At 35.0% G+C, this 19091-nt stretch overlaps 1 protein-coding gene across 1 annotated transcript; it reads left to right on the top strand.

Annotated features, from left to right (window-relative positions):
• Positions 1 to 258: 258 nt before the first annotated feature.
• On the top strand, positions 259 to 15386 carry LOC149712147 (putative glutamate receptor). The gene is made up of 8 exons (XM_089855971.1): positions 259 to 378; positions 515 to 627; positions 731 to 812; positions 881 to 1042; positions 2739 to 2862; positions 8690 to 8916; positions 15154 to 15297; positions 15357 to 15386. The coding sequence occupies exons 1-8, from the start codon at positions 322 to 324 to the stop codon at positions 15384 to 15386; spliced, it is 939 nt and encodes a 312-aa protein (XP_089712097.1). The 5' UTR covers positions 259 to 321.
• Positions 15387 to 19091: the final 3705 nt, after the last annotated feature.

The following is a 19091-nucleotide window of genomic DNA, read 5'->3' as shown; positions in this document are numbered from 1 at the left end:
ACTAGAGTACAATGAAACATAAGAAAGGACACTTTCTGAGGGTGAGAGAGAAGAGTATATTTCTGCCTATTTTTCCAAATAGATCTAGTTTTCTCCGGACCGCGCTTAGATGAATCTAGATTATTTTCGATTGTTCCCACGACTCTTCTACCAGATGTTCGCTTTATTCAAAGGACAAACACGCAAATGAAAAAAAAGAACTTCTTTCAAAGCCGAGTTCTCGAGTTCTACATTAACTTTCAAAGCTATAGACATGGATGTTTTAAGTTAGACTTTAGTTACTTACTTAATCTTCATAAAATTTTCCCTAATACTAAAACTATGTTAAATGTTTTCAATCCATGTGTGAATAAGTTATTTAAAGTATCTGTTGTTGAGGTATTAAAAGCTATAAAACTAAATTCAAAGTAAAAATGTGACATGATATTTTTAAATTATAAACCAGCTTGGTTGCATTTCTACTTTAAATGGATAGTAAAATCGTTCTACTTAAAATTAAAATTCGTTTTTTAAGTCGCTTTTATTGCGATGCGTCAAAGATTCAAAACCTCAAGATGGCGAATGTTCAAAACTGGAAGGATACGAAGCTCGACTACTACAAGCTCTGAGCGAATCATTAAATTTTACGTACGTTACATTTAATTTTAATTTATTCAATTCTCAATAGGATTTTAAGGCGTAACTGATGTGTTAGTATTCTCTTTATTCTTTTCTCTTTATCTTGTTTCAGGTACAAGATAATACTAAGTAGAAAAGGAGGATTAACAGAAGATGAAGAATGGACGGGTCTTTTTAAACAGCTATTAAATAATGTAAATGGGAATTTTGCCTACTCTGTACCTTCACTTCACTAATTGTTTTGTGATTTTTTTAACATTAGGAATCAAACATTGGTTTGGCATTTTTTAGAGACTCGCATAGAAGTCGAACGATCATGGATTTCAGCACGCCTTACTTCGAGGAATACGCTCATTTTTACGTTGGTCCGCAAAAACCCAGCCGACAAACCTATTTCTTATCCATGACACCGTTTTCAGATAACGTTTGTCTATTTTTACTACGTATAAGATTTTAGTCTGTTCGTATGGTTTAGACCAGAAGTGGATCATATTACAGCTCCCTAGAAGTACAGGACGATATAACATCGCTGTGCATCAGCATTGTCTCCTAGCACTGAAGAGAAAAGGGTATATGCGAAACGCAGCGGCGAATTTGTGAACTAAACCAGAGGAATGATTTTGGCGCGAAAGAAATTTTTAATAAGCGGGGCAAGCAAACGGAAGTAAGTGGTAGCCAATGAGGAAAGGTTTGAGAGAAGAGCGCGGAAGAAAGCAAGTTGTTCCATACAAAGTGTTGGGTTGTGAATATAATAGTAGAAGTCCACTTTATTTTTCCAATTTTAAAAAAAATTGGCGGTCTATAGGTATTTTTTAAACGCTTGTGTTGAAAACGAAATTAATATGAATTCAAATGATTAAAATAGCCTTCTTCATGCTAGAATATTTTTAAAGTATCCCTAGTACAGCACCGTTCTAAAGGTTTTTAGCGGGGACAGTTGGACCGATTTATTACTAATTAAAGGTTATGTGCGTCGACATAGAAATTTGTTTTCCTTTTTTAAGTGTACAAATTTTTTCAATGCTTTAACGTTTTCCGTTTGCGAAAGATGCTGGTCAATATTTTTCAGTTTTACAAAGCGTGTTAGTCGCTTACGGTTAAGTGCTTTTAATATCACATAGATCGTGTTCAGATGTCGCTTTAATTTGGGCATGCAACGATTGCAATTAGTTACATTGATTCTAGGCGTTTTTCCTAATTAGCAAAGAAACATAAGCCATTCTAAATCAAAATTATAACGCGATAACAAGCTTCACACTAATCACGACACTGACGGCGGTCTGACAGCTATTATTATCAACCGGAACTTCCGTAGGTTAACCTAACTCAAGATCCGGGTTAATGGGAAAACTATACTTGTAAAACTGAGCTATAGATGGCGGGCTTGGATGTCTTGGAAGAAAACGCTGTTTACAAAGGCATAACCTACGTCCAGTACTTATAGGGAGCTGTAATATGATTCACTTATGTTTAGACCATGTTTAAACGCTTTAGTAGTTTGCCCTTTTCATAGGCTCACTTTGTTCGCTTGACTTTTTCGCCGTATTGGTTAGCTAAGACATTCTGATTTTATACAGATATTGTTTAGATTCTTAGTTTTCTCAAAATTCACACTGCTGAAACTTTTCTTTTGTATAAAACTACCATGTAAGAAGATTAAGTTTTAGTGTTAGCTTTGAACACAAAATTTTCAAAAATGTTATCTTTGATGTGATGGCATTGCTCGAAAATCCACCTCTTTGTAAAATTCAGTCTTTCAGAGAATTTATTTGCTCTTAAAATGCTCAATTTTAAAATATAAGCCTAGCCATTAAAGTGACTAAAAGAAATTATAATTTTACGCAAAAATGTCACCAGTGCCAAATTCTGTTACATATGGTGAAAGAAAGTGAGATTAAATCATTCACAATCGAGCCTAGCTATCCCCTTTTTTTAAGAATATTAGTTTGATTCAAAATTTAAAGCTTAAGGTTAAAATTTTGTGAAACAGTGAGAAATTGAGTCAGGTGTATTGAATTTTCTCAGCCGAAATGCAAAACTTGCACTTCTGGTTTTTATTGCGCATTGAAAATTTTGAGTTAAGCTTTTCAGTGTAATGTATTCTTCTTTCTTATGTCCAGGTCTATTACTCTCTTTTTGGATCGATATTTGTAGTCACTTTATTTCTACGCTTGATAACTCCTAACGATTTCTCAGACAGATGGTGGGCGTTTCCTTACGTCATTGGAATTGTGCTAAATCAAAGTATGATATTGCAAAACTACTAATTAGAAACTATAGCGTATAATTCTACAGTATGTCCATACTTTCATTTTATAATTGTTCCGAGCTTCCGATACATAAATCAGGCTTTCATGAAATATATATATATATATATATTGCGTTCTGAATCCTTCCAAAAATCTTAATCTCTGCAATCGATTGTTTGGGTAATAAACAACGTTCAAATATTGGATTTAAAAGCTGACCTAAAAATATTAAATTTAATCCGATGAAATTTCAATATATTGTGACTAATTTCAAAATGCATTACTTTTAAAAACCAAATTACTATAAATATTTAGTATCAGTTTCTCTAGCTTCAAGTTCACACAATCTATATCTATATAAATCAAAGTCCTGACTGACTGACAGACTGACTGATAATCAACGCCCAGCCCAAACCGCTTGCTCTAGAAGGCTGAAAATTTGCAGGAACGTTACTCATAAGTAGTAGGCGCGTACTAAGAAAGATTTTTCCAATCCGCCGCCATCTTAAAAAATGGCACCTAGAAATGTAAAAAATCTTCTCTATGCAACAAAGTCCGCGCGTTTCAACCGATTTCACAAATATTTAGTACACTGGTTTCCTTTAACCTATGGACGCTAATGTAAGCATGAGAAGTAATAAAAAATTTCCCGACGGGCTGACGGGCAACGACGAGTGCCTTCGCTCCTAGGGTGCTACAAAATTTTTAGTCATCAGTAAAATCTACCCATTCTTTACGTCATTTTGATGGAAGTTCTTATTACACGCGAGCGACGCCGCGGGTAACAGCTAGTTAATTTATATTTACATTAGAAGTTCATGGTTTAAAATTTAATTAAATTTCCTACTCATTTAAAGGGATAGCAGCGTCGATAATTTTAAAGAATTGAAAATTATAATATTGAGCCTAATTTGTCAGAGATGATTTAAAGAAAACATTTCTAGGTTCTATTTTTAAAATGAGATATCTGATTTAAAGCTCATCGTGCCTAATTTGCAATAAAAATGTAGTTGCTTTTTATCGCTAAGCGTTTAGTGCCATTTCAGGTTCTTTGGAACTTAAATGCTTTAGGTATATTTTTCGAACGGAACGATTTCCTGTCGTAGAAATTTTTAATTTTACTTTGTTCTTCCACACAGATATTTATAGTATGGTTGATATTGTGAGTGTTTTATCAGACATTACCAATTCGGCAACTGCTACAGTATTATACAACGCATTAGTATATTTCAGCAAAACCGAATTAATTTTACGAAGAACGTTGGAGCAGCTCGAAGCATAGCTTCAGCCCTTGGTGCCATCTTCACATCTATCATTGAGAAACATTTCTTGTATTTAGGCACCACCCATAAACTTTGAATAACGCGACTTCTCTTGATCAGAAAATAATTCATAGCTCTACTTAGCCACCTTGTGTTTTTGTCTATAGCTCTACTTAGCCACCTTGTGTTTTTGTCTATAGCTCTACTTAGCCACCTTGTGTTTTTGTCTATTTAACATTCTTTCTAACTTATTCATCTTTGAAGTCCGTAATATAATCAAGGATGATAGGGGGTGGATACGAATTCTGAGAGAAATACGCGCCGTAACTTCGGACGCGATTGGGTCTGGTGGGACGCTAAAAAGGGGGGAGGAATACGCGGGACGAAAGGCAGGTGGGCTACCTCAGAACTAGACCCTATTTAGCGCCATCGTGTTGGCCAAATTTTGCATGTATATTGCCAAAGTCATTTTAAACCTTTTTCTCATAAATAAAATTTTCAATTGAAACATTAAATTTTATATAGAGTTAATATTTAATAATTACTGCATTGAAATTGTTGCTAAAATAATAGTGCACGTAGATGACGCTGCAATAGGGCAACGCCGGTAGGGATTTATTTGAACGCGCTAGAGTTGTTACTTCCTATTTCAAGGACGATTGAAAAGATTAGTCATTTGATGAAAAAAATGGAATTTAACTACTAACGCTTAGTAATGAAACCAAACATGATTTTACTATGTTTGAAAAAACTTACATTGATTATTAAATCTTTTCTTCTTTCGTGCATAAAAATGATCATTTTACACCATAGTTAGAAGTTAAAAACATTATTTAATGAAATATTTGATCTTATAATCCTTTCAATCCCCCTTGAAAGCGGAAGAAAGAATTCTAGCAGACGCGCAGCGCGTTCAAATAAATCCCTACCGGCGTTTCCTTATTGCAGCGTCATCTACGTGCACTATTATTTTAGAAAAAGTTTCGAAACAATAATTATTAAATATTAACTCTATATAAAATTTAATGTTTCAATTGCAAATTTTATTTATGAGAAAAAAGTTAAAAATAACTTTGGCAATATGCATGCAAAATTTGGCCAACACGATGGCGCTAAATAGGGTCTAGTTCTGAGGTAGCCCACCAGCCTTTCGTCCCGCGTATTCCTCCCCCATTTTTAGCGTCCCACCAGACCCAATCGCGTCCGAAGTTACGGCGCGTATTTCTCTCAGAATTCGTATCCACCCCCTATCATCCTTGATATAATGGGATAAGGCCGATAAATGAAAGCGTGAGTTTTGGAAATACGCTTGTATCAAAACCCAAAAAATAGTCGAGGAAGGGTAGAGAATTTGCTGTCCGACGTTCTACTTACATTAATCCGTTTTTGAATAATAATACTATGCGTCATAGTAGCCAATCCAGATGGAATACGGTAAACACGTCTTATAGAGATAATATTATACACAGTTTCAAACTAAGAAATCCGAATTAGTTATTAGTTTCTTTTTTCTTATTATTGTAACATTTTTATTTAGTTATAAATATATAATTTCTTTTAAATGCAATATTTTGTTGATATTCATTTTTATACAGGATGTTTCTGGCAAGTCTGGCCCAATTAACAGGCATGTTCCATGGGTCAAAATTAGTCAGAAAGATTTTGCAGGATGTTTCTGGCAAGTCTGGCACAATTAACAGGCATGTTCCATGGGTCAAAATTAGTCAGATAGATTTTGAGGTAAAGCACTCCTTTACGAAGTTATGAGCTCTCAAAAGTAAACCGAAAACAAGGAGATTTTGCTGAATTATTTCACTAATATTGTGCTTTGACCCAATTGTTTTGGATCATTGACCATAAGGAAATGATCGAAATAAGTTCAAACCTAGTAGAAGACCTAAACGTGTTTAAAGGTCTCCAACCTTAATCCGCCGGTTAAATGTTTCTTCAGATGTTCTTTTAACTAAACACTATTGTATTCTTTTTGTTGATTACAAACATTCGGAAGAACATAATTAGGCTACATTTATAAACCTTTGGTGGACCATTATTACAATTACAATCCTTAAAAAACCCCTACCCCAAATTATGTTTACATAAATTCAAAAGACCCCAATGTATTTTACACAAATTTGACAAGCCCCACTTACTGGTACATAAATTGTACTTAATGGGCACAATCAAAGTTTACGCAAACTTGAGCGCGTCGTTTGAAGGATTCGCAAACACGTTCGAAAATTCCTGGCCTGTTGAGGATTCTATCTCACCCATCGCAAGTTTCGGATAATCAGCGTCGTTGCAAATGGTATGGGGTGAACTTACATCCTGGAAGGCTTTTCCAGACGAGAACATGGTTGACGTCCAACGTTCCTGAAGCTGATTGTGAAATCATCCTCGAAAAAAGGCAATAAAATGTCTTCGAAATGACGACATCCTCGAGAAAAATCTCCGGCCGAGATTCAGGTGCAAAACGTTTGAAGTTACTTTTGCCGTTTTTGAACTGGTCATTCAGGGAAATATTCCTGCTACAAGCGCCGACAATCCAATGCTTTTCTCCGAGCCAGTCCATACGTAAGATGCTGTGCTGGTCATAAAGTTGAAAGGATAGTTTTTAACGTCAGTAGGTGCAGCTTGTTTGACAGAATGCTTAATTTAACTTGCTTTATGCGAGCGTGCACATTTGGTAGCTAAGCATGAGCTAATTATGGCCTATTTCATAAGTGCAGAGTACTCAGATAATGCATATTATGTAAGGGAAATGTGGTGGAAGCTCGGTGCCTGTACCATGAGCACTTTCCTCATAGACAAGTTCCAAATCACCACACGTTTATGGCACACGACAGACGCTTGAGAAAAACCGAGAAATTTTAACCATCGGGACCTGAACCTCGGCCGGAGATTTTTTCCGAATATGTAGAGGACACCGTATTGACAGTATTCGAAGGTGATCCAAAAACCTGTACTAGGAACGTCGGGCGCGAATTGGGAGTCATCAGTTCCACCCTTACCATTTACAAGACGTTCAAGCGTTAACAGAAGCTGATTATTCAAAACGAATCAATTTATGCCATTCAGTATACTTTCCACGTACTCTTCTAGTTTTCGACGACGCCAATTTCTCGCGTGACGTCATATATAATTCCCAAAACCATCATGAGTGGAAGCAACAAAACCAGCACGCTACTATTTTAATAAAACATCAAGTTCAGTTTAGATTGAACATTTGGTGCGAAATTGTAGGAGATAATTTAATTGGGCCTTCATATTTTCAACCGAGGCTAAATGGGGTGGCGTACTTGACCTTTCTGAAAGAGAGTTTACCGGAGCTTCTAGTAGACGCACCGTTACAACTGCCAAGCGCACCACCCTATTTTCGCATTCAAGTTAGAGCCTATCTTGATGTCACGATGAAAACGTTCAAGGCGGAACTTATTGCGATATGAATCCATGCGATTTTATTTCTTTGGGGCATCTCAAGGGCTTAGTAAAAGTAAAGTTCGGGATGTCCAAGACTTACGACAATGGATTTTTGATGAATGTGATAGCATCCGTGATATGTCGGGAATCATCGAACGTGTTTGTGAATCTTTCAAACGACGCGCGCAAGTTTGCTTATACGTTGATGCTGCCCATATTGAACAATTTTTGTAAGTTAAGGAATCCAATGATTTAGTATCCAGATAATGACGTTGCGAATTCTCAAGAAGACTGGAATGTATTTTAACCTCCATAGATAAATCATATTTGAAAGAAATACTGCATTATTTTGCTAAATATATTCGACTAATAAGGAAAGCTGTTTGCGCTAAAACCGCTATCGACTTCTAAGGCTACTTTCATACAGTGACTAAAGACCACTGGACCTGTAACGTGTCAACTGTAAATGAAAGTAGCAACATATTAGTCTCTATTAATAGTAGAACTCACAGTCGTCTTCTAGACGTGGATGTTAATAATTTAAAGCTCTCAAAAAATTTACCCAAACATCGAAACTAATATCTAATTTACATGAACGAAAGGTTCAAGTAATCTTAGTTTCGTCTCAGAGCGTGGGGGTTGGTGTTCAAGTACTTTTTAAAATGCGTCGTTCTATTTCATTTCCTAATATTTAGATCAGTTTTAGGATAATATCATCCGAATAACTACCTGAAATTTTCTAACATTAAATACTGGTTATTAAACTAACAGATAACTTTGAATACTCCACGAAAAAAAACCCCATGGTTTACCTAGCTGCTACTTGTAACGGTGGCATCTAATAAACCTTTGAAAAATAGCTAATTGAAAATGAAAACCTATTACTCAAACCTTAAGCAAAACTGATTTTAAAACTACTAAAAAAAATTACCAATTTGCAAACCTTTTCGCCAAATTTAAAATTTACTAGCATTATGGGTAATTTTCATTTCGCCTGGCTTTCCAGGTTATCTCTGACATATAGACAATCTTACCTTAGAGTCATGTGTCATTGTTAAGTTCCAATGATATATAACTGTTACAAATTCAAAAGAAATATTTTCAAGACTTTAATTGGAATGTTTGGTTTTCATTGGATTACAGATAACACAATTAAATGGCGAAGTTTGCCGGCAAAAGTAATCATCACGGGTTGGATTATAGCTTCAATTATTCTAATAATTTTCTATGGAAACATGCTGAAAGCGGTTTCGAGCGTTTCACCACAAAGCATCGACACACTTCATGACTTGGCTGAAATTCTTAAGTCGGGAAAGCTGAAAATCGCCTTGCGAAACCAAAGTTTTTTTCATCAATTTATAAGACAGTTGGTAAGTAGGCTAGATAATTTTATTTTTCGTTCGTTAATTCTCCGAATCCCATTGGACCGAATGTAGCCAAAATGTTCCATTTCATGATCATAAAAGTTTCAATGCTATTTAACGTGAAATTATTTTTAATGCAGTTTCACCAAACGGAATTCAAAAATGCGTCTTTTATTTTTTTAACAAAAACACCCATGTTTTAATGCTTACGTTTATCACTACACTTTCCTATATAAATACTGATATTGCATGCTCAAATCACCAGTTTAATAGCAAGCCTCTGTTCTAACCTACCGTAACATAACCTAACCCTAACCTAGTCCTAACCTAATCCTAACCTAAACCTTAATCCTAACCTAATCTTAACCTAATCGTTAGTCTTCTTAACCTAACCCAAACCCTAACCCTATATGTCTAACTTTAAGCCTAAACCTTAACATAGCCTAACCCCACAAAAATGTTACTCCTATTTAAAAAAATCCAGTTCAAATATTTCAAATACTCGAAGGAGCTTATGTTTATCAATTAAAGTGGCTTTCATAACTAAGTCTTAAAAAGTAAAAGACGAGTTGTCTAAATTATTTGGCTGAAGTCCGGAAATTAAAATTTTCAGTTTTAAAGTCATTATAAAACATCAATTACTTAAAAAAATACTTTTCTTCATTCTTCACAAGTGTTTCATTCAGTGAAAATATTTTTCAACAAAATCCAATGTATTCTATGTACTTTTGATATTATTTGGTTATCACTATCTCTGAAATGTAGTTCTCGGTAGAAAATGGGCTCTTCGTGGATAGTGAGCTCTCTGGTTCTACTAGTGATAGGGAGATGCCCTTTAAGTATGTTATAGTCCTATTTGCCCTCCATCCATCCATACTATAAACTTGGGGATCGAGTAACATGGGGCCGAGTAATTAAGCAAAATGGTTGATACACTGCCGTCTCTGTGCATTCGCATGATTCATAAGGGCTATAGCGCCTTCGCCTGAAAGTGATACGGAAAGCAAAATTTTAGCTCCTTGTATTTCCCTCTTAGTTATATCGAAAGGGTCTATTACTCTTTCTCTATTAACTTTGAGACGAAAAACAAGATTATGTTATATATTCTCTTCGTTAATTATTCACATCGTTGTGCGTTACATCGTTTTAAAGAAAAACAATTGAACAATTTTGACACACTTCTCTAAAATTGACGTTTGAAGTGAAGCGTATGCCACTTGCTTCGCCTTACAGAAATTGGAAGTATAAATGGGCTTCGAATCACAGCTTAGAGTATGAACGGCACTGTTTTGTGAAGCTTTGGAGCAAAACCGCCATCATCATCTGCCTTTAATGTATAAGGAGGCTTTTTGATTGGATGTAACTTTTTTTGTGTCGCATTAACTGTTTTGAAAAGATTCCACAGAACTACAACCCGGGCCCTCAATATGTGGTTAAAATTTCAAAGAGGTTCATTTAATAGTATATTTTATAAAAATAAAGTTAAAAATTAATCGGCCTTTTCGGAAAAAACCCGAAAATTCCCATTGAAATAACATGGGAATTTTTACAAAAAAAGCCAAATTGTGGAACGTATATTACAAAAACTGTACATTTCTTAGGATTGAAAACGGTTATAAAGGAACATATTATCTTTATATTAGGTCCTTTTCTGCTTTTTATTCAGAACAATTAATATTAAGTATGTTTAGTTTTAATTTTTCAAATGTACCTTGATCTGCGATTTTTTCAATGATACACTGTTTTATAAGAAATTGTCAACACGTTCGAAACTCGCCTTTTTTTAGCGGTTGATTGTTGCATAAATATTGAAACGATTCTATTAGAAGCCCTATGGATGGAATGGTATATTGATGGTTAAAACGGCTTGAATTAAAGTCAACGGAGTAAGAGAATAGAACGATGACATGGCTGCAGCTTGGGTTGGGTATACTTTTCTTTCTGTACACATGTGCGAATCTATCTGAGAAGCGTGGTTGTAGCCATGGTAATTAGCGTAGACTATGAACCTCTTTTCAAAGGGGGTTCGCAGAGATTTTGGCTAGTTTGTTCACAACTTAATATTTCCTCCAATTTGGGGCCCCCAATTCACGCGGGGCGGCGGGGCCCTGGGCTATAGCCCATATAGCTCATATAGCCCATGATAAAGATGGCACTGTTGAGCGCTCGACATACAGCAAGTACATTTTTGAAACTTCCAAAACTCTATAAATAACGAACAAGATTAAAAATGTTTTCATCCTGATTATATTTTAACAGCTATCAACGACCTTCTGTTCTGTCCATATTCTCCCTTACAGGGCCGAATACATATACCTAATGCATCGTTTATCAACCTTAATCGTTAGGCAAAGTATTTTTAAAATGATGCCCAGATTAAACGGATTTCACAATAAAATTTTTTCGCTTAAGGAATTTTGTTGAAAAAACTAAGATAATAAATGTTTCTAAATTATTGATGTATTATAATCATGATTGTCTTTAAAACTGAAAATTTTAATAACTGTCACTTCAGGCAATTAATTTTCTACTGCTATCTTTTACTTTCTCGCGACTTTGTCTACAAAGACAGTTTTTATTAATGGAGACTAGATGTTTCTCATAACCATACCCAGCAGCCGAAACCTATCGAGTCGGACCGACAACAAATCTGATCAAGTGTGCCCAGTGGAGTTATCTGACTGTCGGACCACAATACTTCATGTCCAAGCCACTGAGTAGTCAATGTGCACTCCTATAACAATCAAGCGGCCTTCAAGCCGACTCAAAACTAACTTGTCGAGTTACAGTAGGAATATTGTATTAGCGTCACTGAATCAAAACATAACTGACTAGTCGAGCAGCAGTTAGAAAAGGAGATGAGCGTCACTAAACCGAATATATATTATTAGTCGGTTTAGTGACGGCATCTAATTTCTAACTGCTGCTCGACTAGTTAGTTTTGAGTCAGTTTAGTGACGTTAATACAATATTCGAACTGTCGCTCGTCAAGTTAGTTTTGGGTCGGCTTGAAGGCCATGTTATTCTTATCCGAGTGCGCCTTGACTACTCAATGGCTCGGACATGAAGTATTGTGCACCGGCAGCTCAATAACTCTATCCGGCCGATTGATCAGGTTTGGTGCCGGCCCGACTAGTTTTTGCTACTGGGGATAGCACTGTAAACTTAACTTTCAAATCCCAGCGAAAATCGAATGTGGCGTACATTTATTAATGAGACTGATATTCTCACTACGCTTCTGCACAATGCAGAAGGTGGGGCAAATGAGGATATTTACTAATGAGGGAAGAGATATACGCGAAATTGAAAGATCTTGATAACGACGAATTGAAAGGCAAGAATCTTCGAAGTTTTTCGCAGTATTTGGCGATCAGAAAGGATATCAGGCGCATCTACACCTTCACAAATTCAATCTTACATTAGAATCTCAATCCCACTAGTTTTGCGAGACATCGTGAAACCCGAGCTAAACAGTGTGAATGCGGAAGACATTATAGAACGAATTGGCGCGTGGCATTCATGGCCACCCACACAGATGCCCTGATATGGATACGTTCTATCATAGGGCCTCCGTTTGAGTCAATAAAAACTATGTTAGTGGTTACCAGAACGGAACGTATCGGTAAAATCCCGAGGGTTCACTGTTTGCACCGCGGTGGAAGAAAAATGATCCACGAAGATACGCCCTAATTCCTCCTAGTCTGATAAAAATGTATTGCCAATTTTCCATGAAATACAATTTTCCCTTTCTTTTATATTTCCGTTAACGAAGATCCAATTTTTTAGGATGCGCTAAGGCGTCCTTGCATACTCGGCCAGCAAGGATAGACCTGTCTTGATCGAGTAGTTTTTCAGGAGAGTACGTCAGGATCGCCGATCGGTAACAAGTCCGCGCTTTTTACCCCACCGAGTGACGTACACTCTAAGAAATGAAAGTGTTAAAAATTTGTTTAAGGGTGCAAATTTAGAATACACTTCGTTCACACCGTAAATAACATTTTTAAAACTACCGTTTGAAATAAAACATGGAAAATTATAATACTGCGGGTTTCTTAAATAAGGTCTTTCATTTTCATTAATGTTCTAATATTAAAGTCAATCCGAACAGTAAAAATTATTGAAGAACTAAATTGTTAAGCATTTTTTAAAATATGATATTCATGAAAGAAAATATTTTTATCCTTTAAATAAAATTAACAAAGAATTTGGTAATGCGGTGTTGTACTGCTAAACGTGTTAGGCGAAACTCTTAAAAGCGTTATGCGACACTTTTAAAACACGAGACTAGGTTAGGTACTAGCCTCACAGTAGGACGACTATAGACGCCTGCTTGAGAGGCCAACATGTGGGGCACTTGCTTTTGTGACATGTTTTATCTTTATTTTGAGAAAAATACTGCAAATTAGGTTAAACGCATTTCTGGTGCTCGAAAAAGCCTTATTGAAAAGAGATTATTAACTTTAACAAAAACGTCTATATCTACTACTTGAATATTATGGGTCCAAAACCAATTGAATACCAAATGCATTTGTACATAAGTTTGTAAGTCGGTAAAAATGACCGACTTTCCATGCAGATTCACATTGCATGCAAGAACTACACTCCTTTAAAGGGGTATAGCTCTGCGTGTAAGAACTTTCGTCTTAAGTTCTCTCAACGCGGAACTTTGCTAAATATAATACTGAGGAACAAAAGGCGTATGCTTCATTTTAAACGTCAGGCCTCTCAAGAATGTTAAATTATTCTTTTTTAAAACGATGTAACGCGCAATAAGGTGAATAACTAACAATGAAAGTGTATAATACTATTTATAATTATTTTAAAATTACGAAAATCGTGTTTCTCAACTCAAAATACAGAAAGAGGAAAAAAGCTGTGTGTGTGTTTCTGTTGTTACACTAGTGCGCCGCGTTAGCAGTTCGCCTTGTGTTTATATGTAAAGAAATCCATCAACACCTTCATATTTTCATTTTTCATAATATAAAATATATATGGAAATATTTTTCGTAATTTCGATGCCTTTAGTAGTTTTGTAGATATAAAGCTCTGTTCCAAGAACATTTTTTATATTATTATTTGAAATGGCTGTTTATATATTATTTAAGCCACTCTACATTTTTATATAGCATAAACATTGCTTTAGATATTGCAAGATTGCTTAGATTCTGTCGTTCAAATTAAGGTAGGTGTTAATAGGCTTAGTGAACCAAAACGTAAACAATTGAGGTTCAAGGTAAAATAAGATATGTTTTCTTTTTCGTGTGTGTAATGAAGAGACATTAACGGTTCAGAGTGCGCCAAAGTTAAATTTACATTTAAATAATCAGGCTTAGATTTCATAATAGAAGAAAGCATCATGGTGGCAATCTGATCAGTGAAAGGTCAGATCGTAATCGGTTTATAGCTTCAGAGTTTTCATTCTTTTTATGGTGCACATTCACTTTCAGTGCGTCTAGCCACAAATCAGCTTTGGTGTTATGTAACGTTAACAGTCATGTTGGCACACTTAGAATATCGTTGAGGTGAAACGAGAGGATAGTGTTTACACGGCAATCCTGTTGTGAATCTAGATTTTATAGTAGAGGGTATACAGTTTAGGCGTAAACAATTGCACCTTTACAAACACATAAAGGTAATATCTTTCCAAAATTCATACTCTTCATTTCCTATTTTTTTCCCCATGTGTACAAGACATATCCTTATTGGATGTAAAATGCCGTCTGCTTTACTGTATACTAGCTTTGCTTTGAATACTGCTTTAATCATTCATAAATTTTAACTTCTGCAATTGTTTATCAAAAAAAGAGAAATAATTCCATATCTAGGTAAATAAGTTTGTAAGTAGTCCTCGTCTTGATTAGGAGAGATAATAGTTTGGTTTTCCAACTTGTTATTATTTAAATAATATTTCTAGTAATAAAAGCTTCTCGAGAGAACTAGTGTGGAAATCGCTCCATCGATCGCGGAGTTTCTTATGGTATAAAAGTGTTCATAGCATGAACTAAACATTGTGTTGGGCTGTGAATGTAGAAGTTAAAGTCATACGCCTTAAAATAACGATATTTTCGGAGTCAGATGTGGGTGATCCTTATTAGCGAAATTGACTTTTTGAACATTAAGATTGGAAATCGGAATATTTTTTGGAAAGTTTTTGACTCTAGTTACAATGAACTTAAGTTATGCAAGATTTATACTTTGTTCTTTATACTTACCTTCACAACAAAATTTATTTATGGTTTTCAGCCTGAAACTTCGAAATACGGCCAAATCTACAACGATGCTGTCGAAATTATGTCTATCCGAAACGAAAATCTTACGGATCAATTTTTCAAAAAATACGTATTAATTGCGGGGGCGGATTCTGGAATTAGGGGGACACCATCAAAAGTCAGATATCATAAAGTAAAAGAACCACTTTTCTATTACAATGTGGCAATTGGATTCAGCAAGGCGTTCACATGCAACGATGCGATTAACGTAGCGTAAGTTCATGCTAAAATATGATTATTTTTTCGTTTATAAAAAAGTTATTTCACCTTTATCTCAAATATATTAATAAGTCACATTTTAACTGCCATATTTTTTAACTGAATGCTAAGGCGTATCCTATTTCTTTTAATACTGACATTTCTTTCATCGCAACATTTTGCATTTTAGTTTGGAGCGTCCTTCAGAACACATGTGTTATTTTCACACAAAAAATATTGTGTTTGGAAAAAATAGGTTGTGTCGAAAAATATTGGTTATGCCCAAAAAATAGGTTGTGTCGAAAAATATTGGTTATGTCCAAAAAATAACAAATTGTTACAAAGAATAATGAGATGTACGAAACAGCGATGGAGAATACCAGGCATTAAATTCGTGGAGGAGGAAGTGCTGAAAGCAAAACAGATTATTGTGAGAAGAAACTTCCCTAACCAATCCTCGCCAATTTCGTAGCTTTTGAGGGGAGTGGCTCATATTTTCAAAACGTGCAAGGCCATAATTTCAGTTATAGCAATTACTATATACTGGCAGTGAGCTCCAGTGTGAGTTGAATAGATTTTTTTAGACAGATTAAAAATTAATTTAACCTCAAGAAGTTATAAAAGGTTTGGTGGTGGAGAAAAAATAAAGCTTAGCACACGATGTTTCTCAATGAAGTTTTCGAAGATGAAAACAGAGGCTAAAGTTATTAATAAGAACAATCTTTGTGAACATAGACTAGAAAATGTAAAAGACAAGGGAGGAAAATCAAATGACTTAAGCTAGAGATAATGAATTTTTTTCAGTTTAGATACATGATTTTAGAACATCGATTGTTTGGAAAAAAATTACTTATCTTTGTTATTTTGATAAAAATTCCATTTTCCTAAGATAATTTGCATTATTTTCAAAAGAGCACGTGAGAGGACAGTGTTCATTTTACAATAACTTTATAAAATTGAAAGTTTTAGGAGGAAAAATTTTAATTATTACACATACGGTACACTTTTTTTCAAAAGTTTTGTCCGTTGATTTGTTTTTTGAAAAAATTTCAATAACAGTATAATGCATTAAACGAGAAAAAAACGGAAAACACAAGTTCAAGCACGTGATAAACAAGATGGCCCAGGCCAGATTAACGTTTTGCGCAAACTCTAGTAATTAGAATTAGCATTACTAAATTTTTATAATGTGACCCCGGCTTACTTTAATATATAAATTATTCAACTTTTTGATAGAAATGATCATACACCGTAAACCATGAGGTTCATCTTTGAATGCTTAGGCGTACATAGCCACGACACTGTGGTGGTACACTTTAACGTTCAAATTTGAATAATTTCTTTGCATTAAAATTTGAACAGAACTCTTTCGAGCAAAATTAAACGCTCACACATTCATATTTGAACTGTGCGTGTAAATTTAAGCACGAAACCGTTCAAATTAAATCGGAAAATTAAACGTTTAATATTGTATCATTATGCGTTCATTATTGAGCATCATCGGAAAGCTTGATAAAGGCGTTCATATTCAATTGCTTACGTTCAAAATTGAGCAAATCACCATCTAATAATATCAGGAGCTCGGGGGGGGGGAAGTTCAATACTGACCATAGAACTAATGGTAAAAATCGCGAACAACAAGATTTTGTCGGTGCCTATAGAAAGGATTAGCCTGTTGATGGACATACAACTTTACAGTAGATTGTAGTGATATCTATGCTCCATGGGTTTCGTTCCAAAACTTCCGTTGGCTGGGATCTACGTCGTTAAGAAAAATGGCGACTATGGGGGACGTAGAAACACAATGTAATTCTTATATTAAAGATGCTGCGAATAAATTTGTCCAAACCATTTCAATTTAACCTCGGAATTCTCACTCATACATATCACAACAAAACATTAATGACGATCGTTTAAATGTTTTGTAGAAAACTAGAAACCATCGTAAAGCCTACTTCTTAGAAAATGCTTAATTTCCACAGCGCCGACAGACGCGAGCCATTTCTGCTTCCAAAATCACAAGACAAATATAGTGCTAAACCGGAAGTGTGGAAGGTAATGCGCGTGGGCGCTAAAAATTGGGGAGTTAAGCGGTGTATGAATCCGCTGAGCTTTACGGCGAAACTTTGTTGTTACGCGCTTTTTAACCAGTTTCGTACTTACCCCCGCCCGAATAGCGGGGGGAAGAGCATTCTCAAATAGCAACCAATTAATTGATTATTTATATAAACAAAAATTGAAATTACCTAATTAAACAAAATTGTGGTATAAACAACTTTAAAAGAACGCTACACTTCGCATAACAAGAGCTACTTTCTTATCTCCAGAATTAATAAAATAAGTTACATGATAAACATCACTGTTTTTTCACCCCAATTTATGTCCTTTGAAATACAAAATAATTAGTGTAAAATATTTTTACATGATATAAGGAATACTGACCTATTAGTCATTATGTTCACACTATTGTTTAATTAGCGTAGGGTTCATCGTTCATATAACTTTTTTTCTGATAACGTAGAAGTTAGTACAGCTTATTTTGTTCTCAGCAAGTTTGTTAATTAATTTATTTAATCTTATAAACGGAAAACTTAAAGCCACTCAACCACGGACGCGTTTCAATTGAAATATGCGGGCCCAGAGAGAGAAACGGTAAAACGTTTCTGAGTGGAATACCGACTTTGGTTTGCTGACGTCATGGTGACAAGTTGGCCGATTCAAAACTCTAACCTCGAAAAACACAAAACATGAGAAACATTTCACTTTCATTGATTATTATTAGAGGTAACGAACAATTTTTGTAAAATAATTATATTAATTCGACCGGTGCCGTGCAAAAGTATAATGTCTATCCCTCCGGGCACATCTTGTTTCTAATATACATCTATTGGAAGGATCTCTTTGAAATTTTATCCACTTATTAAGGGTTTGGAATTTAGTTCAGTGGAAACTGTAAACGCAATAAAAAATTATAAAAAAACGTCTTGGTTTGGACCAAGGCCGAAAAAACAAACGATATGTGTGAGGTTTAACATTTGACTGAAGTTCAGATATTGCAATAGTTTTAGTTATTTTTATACATTTAATCCTTAATCAATATTAAATTCAATCAACTGATTTTACTGTTAATCGATCCATTCCCTCTAAATTATTTTAAAAAATTACATATCTACGCTTTTTCAAGAACAATTACATTTTGCGAAAACATTTTATCATAAAATTAGGTATTTTGAAGGGAGTACGTGTTGAGGTATCAACATAGAATATTTGAAATATTCTATTGACTTTCTAAAAAGGGCAAGCGAACTTTGACATAATTCGAAAGGAAAATGTAAATATTTAATCGAAATGCTACATTTCTATTGTCGCCTCTATGAAGAAAAGATTGCACTGCAATTTCCCTCTCCGTGCTTTAGAATTTCTTGGTCATAACTAGGGTTCTAAAACGTCTATATCTACTACTTGAATATTATGGGTCCAAAACCAATTGAATACCAAATGCATTTGTACATAAGTTTGTAAGTCGGTAAAAATGACCGACTTTCCATGCAGATTCACATTGCATGCAAGAACTACACTCCTTTAAAGGGGTATAGCTCTGCGTGTAAGAACTTTCGTCTTAAGTTCTCTCAACGCGGAACTTTGCTAAATATAATACTGAGGAACAAAAGGCGTATGCTTCATTTTAAACGTCAGGCCTCTCAAGAATGTTAA

Source organism: Phalangium opilio, unplaced genomic scaffold (assembly GCF_054372755.1).
Source record: "Phalangium opilio isolate 3A_F unplaced genomic scaffold, DU_Popi_V2 ptg000011l_1, whole genome shotgun sequence".
In the NCBI taxonomy this organism is placed as follows: domain Eukaryota; kingdom Metazoa; phylum Arthropoda; class Arachnida; order Opiliones; family Phalangiidae; genus Phalangium; species Phalangium opilio.
This window is presented reverse-complemented; position numbering and strand designations above follow the sequence as displayed.